Here is a 15,387-nt window from a genome sequence, read left to right as displayed (position 1 = left end):
ATATATATATATAAAGTATAAAACAAAAATATGATTAAATATATATATATATATATATATATATATACATAATGGCATATATATATATATATATATATATATATATATATACATAATGGCATATATATATATATATATATATATATATATATATACATAATGGCATATATATATATATATAATTATATATATATAATTATGAAAATTACAAATAATTACAAATAATTATAAATAATTACAAAATTGTGATGAAAAATATCAATAATCATGACAATTCAAATATATTGCTATTGATTTTATGAATTGAATAACTACTCCAATCTCTCTTTTTAGAAAGTGCAATCACATTATTTATGTTTTTTTTTACTTTTCAATATTAAAAATAAATAAAAATATGTCATATAATTATATATTTTTTCCAACATTCTTTTCTTTTTTGAAAATACATATGAACTTGAGTTAAATTGTTCAATTATTTACAATGAATTCAAGATTATTAATCAATTATAAGAAATATTTAGATTAGATGGATTGCATTGATAAAATAAAATTTTCAAAAATTGAATACATGAACAAACAACTTGATATCATATTGGACAACTAAAGAATAATTCATTCATGTATTATAAAGTAGACACAAAATGTATTTCATATCCAATCAAATAAATATTACAAACTCAAATATACTCAATAATGATACTTTTTACTCTAATTGTGTTGGATTAACTAAATAAATTCAATTAGACTTACAATCCTCATTTTTTAAAAATTATCCGTCTTCCAATCTCTACCTTAAACTGCTTAGAACTAGATTATCCAAATCACTCACACTGCCCAGCTCTAATTTCAAGAATAACACTCTTATATCGATGTTGACATCTTGCAACACAAAGTATGTTTGTGGGTTTATACCGCAACTTTGATAATATGTGCCTACCCTTTGGAGGCACTACAGAACAAGAAGCTGCAATGCAACTAAAAGGTGTTCCGAAGGAAACATGGCAGTCGCTCTACTAAAAGACCAATACGATGAGTTGGGTACCGTCTGTAATGCTCAAAGAGAAACTAGGTACTTCTTTAGTGTTTGCAGATTCAACAACGGAATCCACAAGCGAGGGGAGCCATCTTGGTATCTATTGATCGACCATATCGAAAAGAATTCTGGGTGTTTGGCAACACCCTTTCCTACACTCGCAGCACTCCGCGCTCAAGCCTGGTTGGAAGTTTGACCTAGATAGACGCTTCCTTGTTTGCTTCGTTCCAATAAAAGTTGCAGTTTCTTCGGCAATTCATCCGTGCTTTCATCAGCTTCACCTGTAATAGTTTCGAAGATTTCACAGCTCTGACTGATCCTGTTGAACGATTGTTCTTTTAAAGTGCAGTGCAAGCTTAAAATTATCCATTCATCAGCACATATTTGCAAACTTCGAACCCGACTATTTGGGCTAAGTTTGCATGCACCAGGGTGACGGCTGGCTACTGCGACAGTCGTAGTCCGCTTGAACCTCCAAGCGGACCATTTTCAGAAATTCAGAAGCAGTAACTCAATCCAATTGGCTTTTCCCGGATGGTGTGGGACGAAGTAGATCAAGTCAAATGCGTTTCGGGAGAAGAAAGAACTTGATAAATATTCCTTAGCAAAACAGCACATTAGTCTTGAAAGAACCTAATCTTCGGCGAAATCTTCTGAAATTATGCTGCTTTTCCGTTCCTGTTCAAAATCAAAGCCTCCAATGTCCAGAAACTAGGACAAGTGAAACTATATCTAGGCCCAATGCAAGATCTATTAGTGATTATACCACATTATACAGCTTTGAACATGAGCATGTCCAGAGTAAAAGAGAAGCGGCTACAATTTATCAGTAAAATCCAATATATACAATCGATGTCAACAATACAAATCATACAGCCAAGAAAGATTTCCCAAGTACCCGCTATTATTATCTTAAACCTCGTCTAAAAATTCTGCCAGTTAAACATAGTCAAATCATAGAAGATCTGTAGCATCGCAAACATTATCAGACCAAGAAACCTCTTCCTGTAAGATTATAATTCTAGGCCTAATACAAACCACGCTCCAAGCCCTCTAGTGCAGAGCAATGATCCCAACATTCATCAAAAAATTCAAGTACATTGATGATGTTTAAAAAGGCAGATTATTCTGGGACTTGTAGCCCAACCCCTGAACTACACCTTCCACGTAAACAGAACTGAGCTACATCACTGAAGGTTGCAAGAGTCCTGCAATTTTCTGCCATTGCGCACCAACTACTAAGGCAATGGACGTAAGGATTGGTATAATTACTTTTTTCCCACGAAAAACTAAAAGTACATAACAGGTTGAGGGAATACATTCAGTGGACTAAAGCCGTAAGCCTGCTCGCAATTTTTGCAGACCTGTAATCCTCCCGCAACTCAATGAACCTACATTCCAACAGGTGATATAAATAGAGCAGATCATTGGAACTAAACTAAATGATACAAAAAAAAAAAAAAAAAAAAAAAAAAAAAAAGAGGTACTTGAAAGAATTATAAAGAGCAGCAGGCATCTATCCAAATACACCACAGTATTAAATTTTGGTTAAATACCTCATTGCCTCTGCTCTTGCTTGTTTTAAACTGCTGTCAACTAAAGTGGGTAAGCTGTCAGGTGCTACAATGAACACATTGACCAACCTGCACGCAACCACAAGACAATAAGATTCAACTTGAGTATGGTGAAATGCCATGCAACAAGATTATGTAACACTTTTTGGAGGTTGACTTGGATGACCAGGATGGTGAAGGTTAAGAGTACTTACGTCCCAAGGAGCTCGAACTTTTCATCCACTGCTGGAGCTTTGAAACTACGAACAAACTCCGCATATTCAGATACATCGCGTTTCAAGCGGAGCCCCCCACTGCAAGCAACGAAGAAATTTGCAATAAATACCGACAGCCAAGAAATGCAATCTTATGTAAACTGCTCAGCAAACGAAAAAATATTCAAAAACAAAGAAAAATAAAAAATAACGCTTGTAAGTAACGAGCACCACGAATTGTAGGTCCTCAGATTGAGAGGGCATCACAAAATACATAAAGCTAGCAAGTACATGTTCTAAAAGATACCTAGCACTGAAAGTAAACCGCTGCCAATGTCCGAGTAAGCCCTTATATAGACGATTACCCTGCAATATTGAACCAAGTTGTTTAGAAAGAGACCGCAAGCCATATACCCACAAAACGGTTACTTACTACAGACTATTCAGTCAAACTTCATTTTTTTTTCGTACCATACACTATCATGTACGCTTCTGCATATTAGATTCTTGACTAACTAAAACGATTGCTAAGAGCACAACTTCCCGTTTAACAGTCCACTGAGCACGCTCCATAATGCCATGATTGATGACTAAAATATGAATACTTCATGCTCAGCACTCTGTAAAATGTTAGCTTCCGCCACTTGAAATTCAATTGCACTACGTTTCTGTTGGGACTGATCACAATCATATATTCATGACCTTACACGGATAAAACAAAAAACAAAGACAAAACATACCAGCTCTGTCATGAATGCTTGCTTATTGAGGCCTTCCAGCGCTCCATAGGCTGCTTCCAGCATGTGCTCCAGATATGAAGTGACTCTGAAAAAAGATGTTCGGTAGAATCCAACATCTCAGAGGGATCCATGCGGAAAAGGCTAGCGCACACCTAGTGCTCACTATCAACTGTCTACAAATCTAAAAGATTTCGATGAAAGTGGCAAAAGCTAACAATTCATCATCCCATAAAAGAGCTATGATATCCTTGGCAAAATCGAAAGAAAGATATAAAACACAAAGGAGACTAAAGATAACAGCGACTGACTTGGTACACGCATTTGTGGGACGATGATCGGGTGCGTTTCCATCGTCTGTTGGTTTATAATCGATTGCCTTCTGCTCCGCAGCTAGTAGACGGTCCACCTACATCCACAATCGTCGAGAAACTTAACCAAGACTTATTTCAAGTCGTTAGACACTTAACATAACCTCCCCCCGCCCCCGCCCCCGCCCCCACCCCAACGTCTACAAGCAAGATTGAGATAAAGTAAGCTCTCAAACAATGTCTGATGAAGCAAACTTTCTTTTTAGGATTTTACTGTTCACATGACAATAATCTGGTTTTTACATGCACTGCCTCAATGATCCTTCCTGCAAAATAATAATAATAAACTAGAACAAGAAGTAATACCTCAGCCATAATTGTGTCAATGCAAATTTGAAGACCTTTCAAAGCTGAAGCCTCAGAGAGGGCCATTGCTGTAGCCATCTCTTCACAACATGAAGCATGCGCTCCATCCACTGGTAGCAGTAATCTAGCAACAGAATTGACGAAATGCTGCTCAAAAGAACACAGGTTAATCATTATAAGAGATAAGAAAGTGACTTTTTTTCAAGCAGATATTACTTCACAACTTCTAGAAAGGAACCAATATCAGCACAAAATAACCAAGTCATGTAAGTGCTCCAGATTATTCTACATAGACGGCTGACGATCTCAAGAATTCAATGCAGGAAAAGTAAACATCTAGAGCTTCGAAAAAATTGCTAGCATAAGCATGACGAACCTATTATCAGTACCTAGTGCCAACAAACTGTTGTAAGAAGCAATCAAATCATTTACAGAAAAAAGCATACTTGTTGAACAAGAGCAACATTGGATGTTGCTCTTTGGACAGCCACCATAAATCCACGAACAGCCCTTTCTCCTGCAGCTGCAGCAGCCTCTGCCTGTACGAATCGTGGTTCCAACTTTCATAACAAGCGAAGACAAGTAGCGAACGCAACAAGCATGTGATTCTCTTGTCACAACCCAACACATCCCATGAAGATAAGATACGAGCTAACGCAGATCAATAATACCAGCGCTGAGATAACTTTTTACTCATATACAGACGCAAGATTAGTAGAAGTCAACATGATATCACCACACAATCTCTAAATAAAACATCTACATCACATACCGCAGTAGCCGCTGCAGCAGCCACACGTCGGCTGACAGTAGAACCAATAGAGTACAAGTTCCGTTGCTGAGCTGCTTCATTCAACGCATCCATTGCTCTCTCCAGTCCTTCTGTAGTGTATTGGCTAACCTGAAAACATACAATAACATCTTTTTGAGATATGCTCCAACTTTATGCTTTAATTCACTAAGTGCTACGGATATGGTTGACGACGATAAACGTATTACGAAGTACTGATATTCGGTACCTGATCAAGCAAACAAAGAAAGATAGCCCTCACGTTGGTTGCTAAAGTAGCAGCCTGCAAACAGAAACCAAATCATCAGCATCACTGAAATAAAAGAACCGTGATCGCAGCAAAAGATATCCATGTGAGGAGTCATTGTAAGACAGTATCTCTCTACTGATTTCACAAAATAAGTTCTAACCAATACCTAAGGAAAAGGACCCTTTATGCAGCCAAAACATGCCAAACCAAATTCTTCGAAATATACAAAACTTCATTCGACAAGATGGAGAGAGAAATAATAAAAGGACTACACAAAGCAAAGTTTCTGAACTAGAAAACAACAGTGTTACGTCCACCTTAAGGAAAATGAAAGAACCCCAAACTTTACCTGGGGAGTGAGGAGAGTGCAACGAGCAATAGCTTCTTCATTCCATTGGACAAACTCTCCAACTACTGTTACAGAAATTGTGGTATTGGCAGACGCCATACCATTTCGAGAGTTCAGCCTTGGCGCTGTTGTAGGATAGGCAGCATCAAGACCGATACCAGATTTCAATTCAGCCACCTACTCACCATCAAATGTTAGATCACAAATAGTCCCATTCCAACCTTGCCAAAACCCAACACAGTCAGCAATGACTAACTGGAAATGACAACGCCATAATAATTCCATCTACGGTTAAAGCAAAATATTAACAGGCTAACCCACAAAACTCCTTTATACTGTAACATCTTTCAGACGCGCTCCAAACTATGCAGATGCAAAGTTAAAATGGCTCTTTCTTGTGCAGAACGCTGTACACAATGTACACGTACCCTGTGCTGGAAAAGCTGAGTCAGTGATGCTTGTTCAATTTCAACGTAGTCTTCTCTGTGTGAAGAGAAAAGAGACTCGGCAAGACCTGAGCATCGAAATGTGCAAATTACGTGTTCAGTAGTCTTCAAGAATCATTGCCCCAAGTGTCGACATCAAACACTTGTCATTAAAATATAAAAGCTTACAGCAGAAACACCTTCAGATGCTTGTATATAATCAAATAGCGAGGGTGAGGAACATTATAGTCGGATAAAACATTATACCTTCCACATCCAAATCCCCACACCCAATGGCGTGAAGCTCTTTAGCCAACTCTTGCGTCTTCTCATATGATCCAGCAAGAATGCGAAGGTACTGTAAAAGCAGCAGAATGTATCACAAGTTGTACAGCTTTCAAATCAGAACTGTAGATGAACTGACAAAAAATATTAGGTTTGATGGTGAATTTCTGCTTATATACGATGTAGGCAAGTCTAAACGATAAAAATAGAGCATCTTCATCCTGAACTTCAGGCAAAACAGGGAAGCATGACCATCAAACAGTTATGTGAAGCAGTTGTCAACATACTAACTTCCTTGATAAATCTTGAAAATAGTCTACGTATATGAACAACCTACAACATTTGTTGAGAACTTGAAGACGAAATTGTCAAGTTATCTCAACCAAAACAGGAGAAAAGTATCAAGGAATAAATCACCTCTTGAAATCCACCATCCTCCATGGGTCTGGGATTTGTGAGGGACAATCTAGGTAGTATATTTGCCACCACATTATCCACTCTTTGTTCCATCACACGCTGCAACATCAAAGCATCATTCGTTCCAGTGTCAAGACACAAAAACCGCATTATCCAAAGCTTGGGAAATTGTGAGCTTCAATAAAAAAAATCATTGTTGAACATCTATAATGTCAATGTCACATGACTTAATTTTTTGCCCACCTGAACAAGTATAGCCATAACAGCATCAGGAGACGGAAATACAGCAGATACAGTTGCAGCTTCTTTCCGTACAGTTTCTTCAAAATAAAATTTTGAACCAATTAGAAAATTCATACATTTCTGAAACAATCAGAATTAGGCCACGACATTCCAAAAGAGCAACTCCGCCCATTGAGCATGTCATTTACAATCCTGAAATGAAGAACATTCATGCATGGCAGATAATGAATGTAAAAATTACGTATATCCTATTATTAGATAGAAAGGCACATTCAGATATGATACACCTACAAATTCCAGCATAAAAATAGCCCAGTGCCCTATGTTGGAACACCCTTGACGAATCCCACAGTATTCAAGAAGTTGAAAACGTACACACCTGCAATTTCCTTGTAAAGAGATTGAAGACCCTTGGTGACATTTGGAACGCCTCCTGGTCCAAACTCACCCTTGACAGTGCGAGCATCCAAATTCATAATCTCTGCATCCAGGAACATTGGTCGTGATGCGACGTAGCGCTGCATTGCACTCGATCCTCTATTGAACTGTACCAAGGTACCACATCGAGACACAATTAGTCGGAGAATAGCATCAGAGTGTAAACAGAACTTGAGATGAACAAAGATCAAGCATAATTTGCACAGATGTTCAACCAACCATCGGCAATTTATGGAACCATATTAACAGACATGTGCTCCTTCACTTACATCGGTATGGATACAAAGCACAAATACGAGCATTTCAATAATTACCTGACTTAAAATCTTAGCACACTCGGCCATTGTAGACAGCTCCCACTTTTGTGCGGCATTATCAAATCGAATTAAGAGTCGATTTTCAAGTTCTGTTGCAATAGAGACAATACTTTACATACGTTTGACGAGTTATAGGCACTTAGGAAAAGACATAAGTCCGAAAAGGGCAAGCTTCCATGCTGCTGAGATGAAGTTTAGCCCTCGATAAGATGGATATTGACTACCGTATCTGCCCATATGGAGGCATATATTCCTAATAACACGTGACTCGTATCAACCAGTGTAACACGTACAAATCACACCGTAATTTGGCTAAAACATAAATGTTGAGCAATAATCATATGAGCAGAATATCATCATTCAAAACTTCGATTGACGATACTAAAATAAAAATCCTGTTCATACCATTGCAATAATCTTGAAGGTTCGACACCGCCACTTCCAAGCCTGGAGTTACATTGGTGCCACTCTTCTGTTGCCCTGAATATCCACCATAAATACCAATTCCCTCCTCCGCGATCAATCCTGCAACAGCACACTCCGAGACATATTGAAACCTTCAGTACTCGACTACCTCCAACATCAAATACCTGGATCAAGGTCTTAGCGCCAAACCCTAAACCATTTAACAGGAACTGAAAGTACGGTCTTAGCGCAATTTCTGGACCAACTAGCATTCACAACGATCTATTTCAGATGTCAGTGACATAACAATACAAAATCCTATTCCATGACAAGCTATTGAAGACTATGAATCACTAAGAGTTGCAATCATCGGATTCACACAACACACCTAATCCCACCATTACCATATCTGGAAGAAGCAAAGTTGCGACTGCAACACTGTCAAATCACCCTTCATTCAAAGCCCAGGCGCAGATTCTGAAAACTACTACGTGCCACATCTCTGAAATATGTTTCTACATGTTACTAGTACTACCATGACATCTTGCGCGAAGACATACAATTATTTTATGCTCAATGTAAGGAAGACAAGTCCAAACTTACGAAGCTTCTGAGCAACAGCAGCTGCCTCTGCAACGCGCGCATCATCAGTAAATAAAGAAGAGAGCTCCATTAAATCTCCCAAACTTCCATTGAACTCCATCAAATACTGTTTGGCAAGACGCATAGAATTAATTAACTAAGACTTGACATAGCCTGACACAACCATATCATCTCACTAGCAGTGAGCATCCACAAGCAGGATGAAACTTCTGGGGAGGACCTATAAACCTTCACGACAAAACAATCTCATACTTCGACTTCGGAATAATTTGGAACTGCCATTCTGAACAATTTATACTAAAATTCATCCACTACTCAATTTCTTCTAGCTCCAAACATCCTTAGACTGTACCATACCTTAATCAGATCGATAGTTTGACTGGCAGCTTTCCTCTGAGCATCTGCGTTCTGCACTTAAGCGGTTCAACACCCTCGTCAGGTTCATAACTAAGCTTACAAGATTAAAAGAACGATAATTCATGACCAGGAAAAGCTGCTAATGAAGGTTTGTGGAAAATCCAAGAATAACCAGAATATTAGTTTTACGTATAAAAAAATAGTACAAAACGATCTAGTTCTAACAAGAGAGACAAGAAGATGAAAAGGATACCTGAAGATGATCTCCGATTCTAGCAGCAGTCTGACCTACACCTGAGATCCGTGAATCAAGCCGGCTGAAGCTCTCAAACAGGGCCGCAACACCATTCTCTAGCTGCGAAACGAAATCACATTTCAATCACTATGTTCAAAAAGGCAGGAGACAACTCCAGAAAACATAGAAAAAGTAAAAATCGACCTCGGTATAACGTTTGAACCAAACGATCCCTCTTAAAAATCGCAAGACAATCAATTCTATTCAACGTCTAAACATCAAAAGCTTTGAAAGTGCCAGCAAGACCGTTTGTCAGCTACTTACACCGCATATGGCTTCCTTGAAATAAGAAATTCTAAAACATTGCTCAGATCATGTAATAACCAGCTTAGTTTCTAAAAAAAAAAAAATCTGCCTAAAGCATTCATAATTCTGTCATCATAGCCATGCAGCGGAAAGATTACAAGCCATGTAACTGTGATTGACAACTAAGAGAGACTGTCGCATGGCAGGCGTCTCACCTCAGCAAATTTCTGCTCATGTTTCGAGTCATAGTTGGAAACTTCGTCTTTGAGATTCTCCAACCGCGAATCCACCTAAAAAAACCGTCAGCGAGTCAGTTCATTAACCTAAAAGTACTGCTGGTGATTGATTCTGTATTTTATCATACGCATCGAGAGGAAATTCTGAAGACACTACAGACCTTGTAGCAGAGCTCCACGAGTTCACTTCGCGCATCCCTGCATAGAGGGAGAAGGACTCCAGCCTCCGCAAATGGTTGACCAACCAAGAAGTCATTTCCTTTACCTCCACTGTCTACTGAACTCCCATTGCCAAAACTCTGACTTCCATCAAAAGGTTTGGATTCATCGGCAGGTGGCAATACATCCGTCACAATGTTCTGGAAAAAATCATCGAAGGAGAATGCGCCCTGCAATAATTGCGATATTGAAAAAGGAGTTAGAAGCATTGTCCACTTCATGCCTGCTCACACTGCCAATCAGCTGTTTGGTCCACTTTCGGAGCTAAGTTCTTCTACAACATACGTTGTCGTGAGTCTCCCAATAATGAAACTACATGCAGGTCGTCTGTGATTCTTTAATGAGGCTCTAACTGAGTCCACCTTCATGGAATTTAAAAACAGTAGGCAAACCCATTAGTTGTTATTTAAAATGAACTAAAGCGAAGTTCCAAACCTAAACTCTCTGTGCACTACATACTAAGGCCACAAAGAAGGACATTACAAATCCACTTAGGTCTTCCAACAACCTAAGCAAATAGCTGTTAGAAGTCCCGTGCAGGCTCATCAAGAAATGCGTGTTCAATTGAAAACATCCGTCGAGAAACTTCAAATTTCCCAGCTCCTTGACATTCCCGAACAAATGCATGCTATTCCCTCTCACCTTGAAGTCATCAATCGATAAGGTCGGGAAGGAAGAGACCGATGGCCCCTTCGTGTTAGCCCTCCCACCATTGCTATCACGGTATCCACCGTCCCTTTCCGCAACCTGAAGAGCAAGCATCGGCGATCATGACGCCACTTCCCTTAAACCACTCCTATCGCCTAACCACACCAAAACCTCACACAAACCACAGATATCCTAAACAGGAAACCAAAAGAATTTTTTAAAAATCGACAGATCTGTGGCTAAAAGCACTCAAGGCGACTCACCCTCATGGCGCCCTCGCGATCCCCGAGATTTTGCAACTCGTTTACTGTTCTTTTCTCCTCCTCACCCTCCCGCTACCTTCGATATGACCGTCAACAATTGTCTCTACATCATCCCGCACATGTCACGAGTTTGGGGGGAAGACGAGCATCACCGGGGCGGGCGAGAAACCTAACACAAAGGCTTGCTTGCGCAGAGGATTAGATTCCGATCCCGACGCTCTGCAGTGCGATGCTAGTGTGCGATGATGCACGGGGATGATAAGCTGGCGAAGAGCAGTGGTCGTGACGGGAGCTGAGCTGTGGCGTGGAGTCTGATCGTAAACGAGGAGGACTCTCGCTATCATACACTACTACGCACGCTGAGTGCTGCTCTGTCTTCCGTGCTTCGGAACAAGTGCTTCGGGGCGGGGGAGGCACGATTGTTGCTAAGCGTTCATTTCACGTGCTTGCTTGCCCGCCGCGGTAAAGTTCGAGCTCGACAGAGAAATAGACAGAAAGAGAGAGTGAAAGAGATTGACGACGAGGACGAGGACGAAGACGACAGAGACTGCGCGCTGGCCTTTTGGGCGGGTCCATTCTCGCACTAACAGCCCTTTTCTTCGTCTTATTGTTCTTATTATTATTAGTCTCTCTTTCTTATTAGTGTGAAATATTTTTTTAAGTTTTTACTTTTGCAGTTTCTACTTTCAGAGTGAATTTCCATGACATCATTTTCACTTTGGAACTTCGTTTCTTTTGCATTTTCAAAAAACTAGTGTCCAACATTGGAACAATATTTAAATTGATTATTGTTTATTTATTAATTTGTTTGATTTTTTTATGAAATATTTTGGTTGGTATTGTAATTGGACTGGATTGTGTGAGATTGTTTTGGTTTTGTGGAATGGTTGTTTAGAGTGTTTACTTCCATGTTGTTAGGGACATAGTCCTTACACCTTTTTAGAGACAAGTTTCTAGAACCTTTTAGAAAGAAGTCTCTAGAAACTTCCAGAAGATTCCTTGAATATTTTCTTAGAATATTCTTCAAAGATTCTCTAAAGATTCTTTGAAGATTCCCTAAAGATTCCCTTAGAAGGCTCTAGAAGATTCTTAGAATATTCTAGTAGATTCTAGAAAGTTACTTGAGAAGCTTCCTAGCTCTTGGGTAGTTGCTCGAGAAGCTTCATAGTTCTTGGGAAGCTTCTTGATACACTTCCTTAGAACCATAGGCCAGTAGTATATATAGGAGTCGAGGCTGAAGAGTTCTTCAGTCTCGACAACACATCTCTTGGAGTTCTAGCTCACCTTTCTGGTGTTGTTCTTGTATTCATCTGTTTAATCTAGTTCTGCCACTTCTTCTTGAACTTCTTGTTAGATTTCAAGTCTGTATTTTGTGTCCGTGACAGTTTGTCGAGACTACCTTTATCTTAATATCAGAGCTGAATCCTTCTTGTTTGAGAGTGGATTACCCCTCTTCTTGAAGGTATTCTAGCGCTTTAGGGGTTGCGGATTACCTTCCTCTAAACTGATATTTTCTCAATCACAATATCAGAGCTTAGTTCTTTGAGGCAGAGAGTGGACTACCCCTTTCCTTGGAGATACTTGAGCGTTCTAAGGGTTGCGGATTACCCTCTCTTGGACTGATATTAATTCCTTCTTTTTGTTTAGCATAGCTAGTAGAAAAGACTGTTAACATCGATTTCAGAGCTTTGCCTTCTTGATAGAGTACGGATTACCCCTCTTCTCGAAAGCATTGAGGCATTTTTAGAGGTTGCGGATTACCATCCTCTAAAACTGAAATCGTTTAGTGTTTTTATTTCCTTTTCTCCGAGTAGGTTTTAGTGACAGGTAGTGCTACAATTTTCTCCAAGAGACTTAGCAATTTCTTCTTCTCTCAAAATTTTAATCCATCTATTCTCTAAATATGGAAGTAGACTAAGTCATAGACATTGCATCTCCACAAGTAGACAATAGAGTGGCAACTCTTGCAGATTTTCAAACTCTTATGAATAGTGTATGAAAGGAGATTGCATTTCTTCGCAATCCAAGTAAAGAACCTCAAATTGATCTAGTGACCGAAGAAGCTAGACGCGAAATTCATAGCCTACAACAAGAGATTATTCGACTGAGAGAAGTAAGACATGTGTCACATACGACCCCTATAGATACTTCAAGGAATAGTACGAAAGAACCAAAAGCGAATATGCCAGACAAGTTTGACGGAACAAGAGCCAACTTTCGAGGTTTTGTGCAACAAGTTCGGCTTTACCTACGCCTATACCCTTCTCGTTATCCGAATGGATTTACCCAGGTTGCTTTCATAGGTACTCTTCTATCAGGAAATGCTCGCTCTTGGTTTGCTCCAGTATTGGAGAAGGATTCTCCAATATTGTACGACCTAGAGGCTTTCATAGAGAGACTTACTGCTGCGTATGGAGATAGCGATCGAGAAAGAGTAGCTGAAAGAAAGATACAAAATCTGTGACAAGGATCACGTTCTGCTGCAATCTATGCTGCAGAATTTCAACAGCTTACATGTGATCTTGATTGGAATGATAAGGCGTTCATGACACGATTTCGATATGGACTGAGAGATGATGTCAAGAACTTATTGATCACCATGCCTAAGGCGGATACTTTAAAAGAACTTATATCTCAGGCAATTATTTGTGACAACCGCCTCTTTGAATTACGACAAGAAAGACGATCAGGTTGGAGAAATGATGGAACATCTGCTACATTTTCAAAAGGTCCAGAGAATCACTCCATAGATCCTGAACCCATGCAAATTGATGCGGTACGTTTCAAATCCCTCACAGTTGAGGAAAGGAAGCGACGGTTTGAACAAAACTTGTGTTTATATTGCGGAGAAGCGGGCCATAAAGCTGTAGATTGTCGGAAGAAACAGAAGCCTCAAACAACAAGACTCAGGAGTACAAGCATGCAGGAAAACAAGGACGTCCAGCCACAATAGGGACCGTGTGGCTGGACATCTCAACATCCAAAATTAATCAAGGTCCCTTTCTCTCAACTCAACCTTCAGATTGTTTTATGGTATCTTTACATCTGGGTATTCAAGAAATATAAGTCGATGCTTTATTAGACTCGAGTGCATCCGCTTGCTTTATAGATGAAGAGTTTGCCAAGCTTCACAATATTTCTCTTGTAAAGAAACTTAAGCCTGTCCATGTAGAAGTCATAGATGGACGACCATTGTCTTCGGGCAATGTTATCCATGAAACTAAACCATTGAAGGTACGTCTTGAAAACCATGAGAGCAATATTGTGTTTAATGTTATCAAGTCCCCTTCATGTCCTATCATTTTGGGACTATCTTGGCTTGATAGATATAATCCATTGATAGATTGGAAGTTGCGGAAAGTGACATTTCCAACAAACTCCTTGAAGGTGGAATCTGCCAAGACAATGTCTAGAAACAAATCCTTGTTTATAGGTGCAAGGGCTTTCATGAAGGAAGCCAAGCAAAATACACCTCTTGTCATCTTTGCAACTCCGACTCGAGAAGATGCAACTCCGACTTTGGTTATTCCAAAGCAGTATGAAGAATTCAAAGATGTCTTTGAAAAGAAGAATGCTGATATGCTGCCAGAGCATCGACCCTATGATTGTGCCATTGAATTGCAAGAAGGAGCACAACCACCTTTTGGACCAATCTACAATTTGTCGCAGACGAAGTTGACTGAGTTGCGAAAGTACATTGACGAGAATCTAGCCAAGAACTTCATCCGTCATTCGAAGTCGCCAGCTGGAGCACCAATCTTATTTGTGAAGAAGAAAGATGGCTCACTACGGATGTGCGTGGACTACCGAGGTCTCAACAAGGTGACAAAAAAGAATCGCTACCCACTGCCTTTGATCTCTGGTCTTCTAGAACAACTTGGGCGTGCAAGGATCTTTACAAAGATTGACTTAAGGGGAGCTTACAACCTTGTGCGAATCAAGGAAGGAGATGAATGGAAGACAACTTTTCGAACAAGGTATGGCCATTTTGAATACAATGTCATGCCATTTGGTCTTACTAATGCTCCAGCGGTCTTTCAACACATGATAAATGACATCTTTCGAGAGCATCTAGACGATTTTGTTGTCATCTATCTAGATGATATTTTGATATTTTCTAAGAACGAGGAAGAACATGAGAAGCACGTTCGTCTGGTACTCAAAAAACTACGGGAGCGAGGACTCTATGCCAAATTGGAGAAGTGCTTATTTCACCAAACTGAGATGGAGTTTTTGGGATTCATCGCGACTACGGAAGGATTGAAGATGGATCCAAAGAAGGTGGAAGCAATCATGTCTTGGGAAGTTCCGAAGACGGTTAGGGACGTACAATGTTTTCTTGGATTTGCTAACTACTATCGAATCTTCATCAAGAATTATTCTCAA

The 15,387-nt window shown here is 39.6% G+C and overlaps 1 protein-coding gene across 1 annotated transcript; it reads right to left on the bottom strand.

Annotated features, from left to right (window-relative positions):
• Positions 1 to 2,090: 2,090 nt before the first annotated feature.
• Positions 2,091 to 11,500, bottom strand: LOC112284892 (exocyst complex component SEC10b). Its single transcript, XM_024525235.3, has 25 exons — positions 11,002 to 11,500; positions 10,733 to 10,837; positions 10,033 to 10,260; positions 9,851 to 9,925; positions 9,348 to 9,449; positions 9,095 to 9,145; positions 8,738 to 8,843; positions 8,135 to 8,254; positions 7,727 to 7,818; positions 7,354 to 7,519; positions 6,975 to 7,051; positions 6,732 to 6,830; positions 6,297 to 6,387; positions 6,033 to 6,118; positions 5,605 to 5,781; positions 5,235 to 5,288; positions 4,988 to 5,116; positions 4,662 to 4,754; positions 4,216 to 4,362; positions 3,850 to 3,947; positions 3,542 to 3,626; positions 3,109 to 3,167; positions 2,802 to 2,900; positions 2,590 to 2,676; positions 2,091 to 2,424 (listed from the first exon to the last, which is right to left on the bottom strand). Exons 1-25 carry the CDS (start codon positions 11,005 to 11,007, stop codon positions 2,355 to 2,357), a joined length of 2,502 nt encoding a protein of 833 aa, XP_024381003.1. The 5' UTR covers positions 11,008 to 11,500; the 3' UTR covers positions 2,091 to 2,354.
• Positions 11,501 to 15,387: the final 3,887 nt, after the last annotated feature.

The sequence above is a fragment of the Physcomitrium patens genome, chromosome 7, assembly GCF_059467195.1.
Source record: "Physcomitrium patens ecotype Gransden chromosome 7, ASM5946719v1, whole genome shotgun sequence".
NCBI classification, from domain to species: Eukaryota; Viridiplantae; Streptophyta; class Bryopsida; order Funariales; family Funariaceae; genus Physcomitrium; species Physcomitrium patens.
This window is presented reverse-complemented; position numbering and strand designations above follow the sequence as displayed.

Excerpts from the sequence above, each read along its gene's own strand:
- LOC112284892 (XM_024525235.3), bottom strand. Across the intron at positions 6,388-6,731 it reads AGGATGGTGGATTTCAAGAG|TACCTTCGCATTCTTGCTGG; the intron begins GTGATTTATTCC and ends CTGCTTTTACAG. Across the intron at positions 3,168-3,541 it reads AAGCATTCATGACAGAGCTG|GGTAATCGTCTATATAAGGG; the intron begins GTATGTTTTGTC and ends TCAATATTGCAG.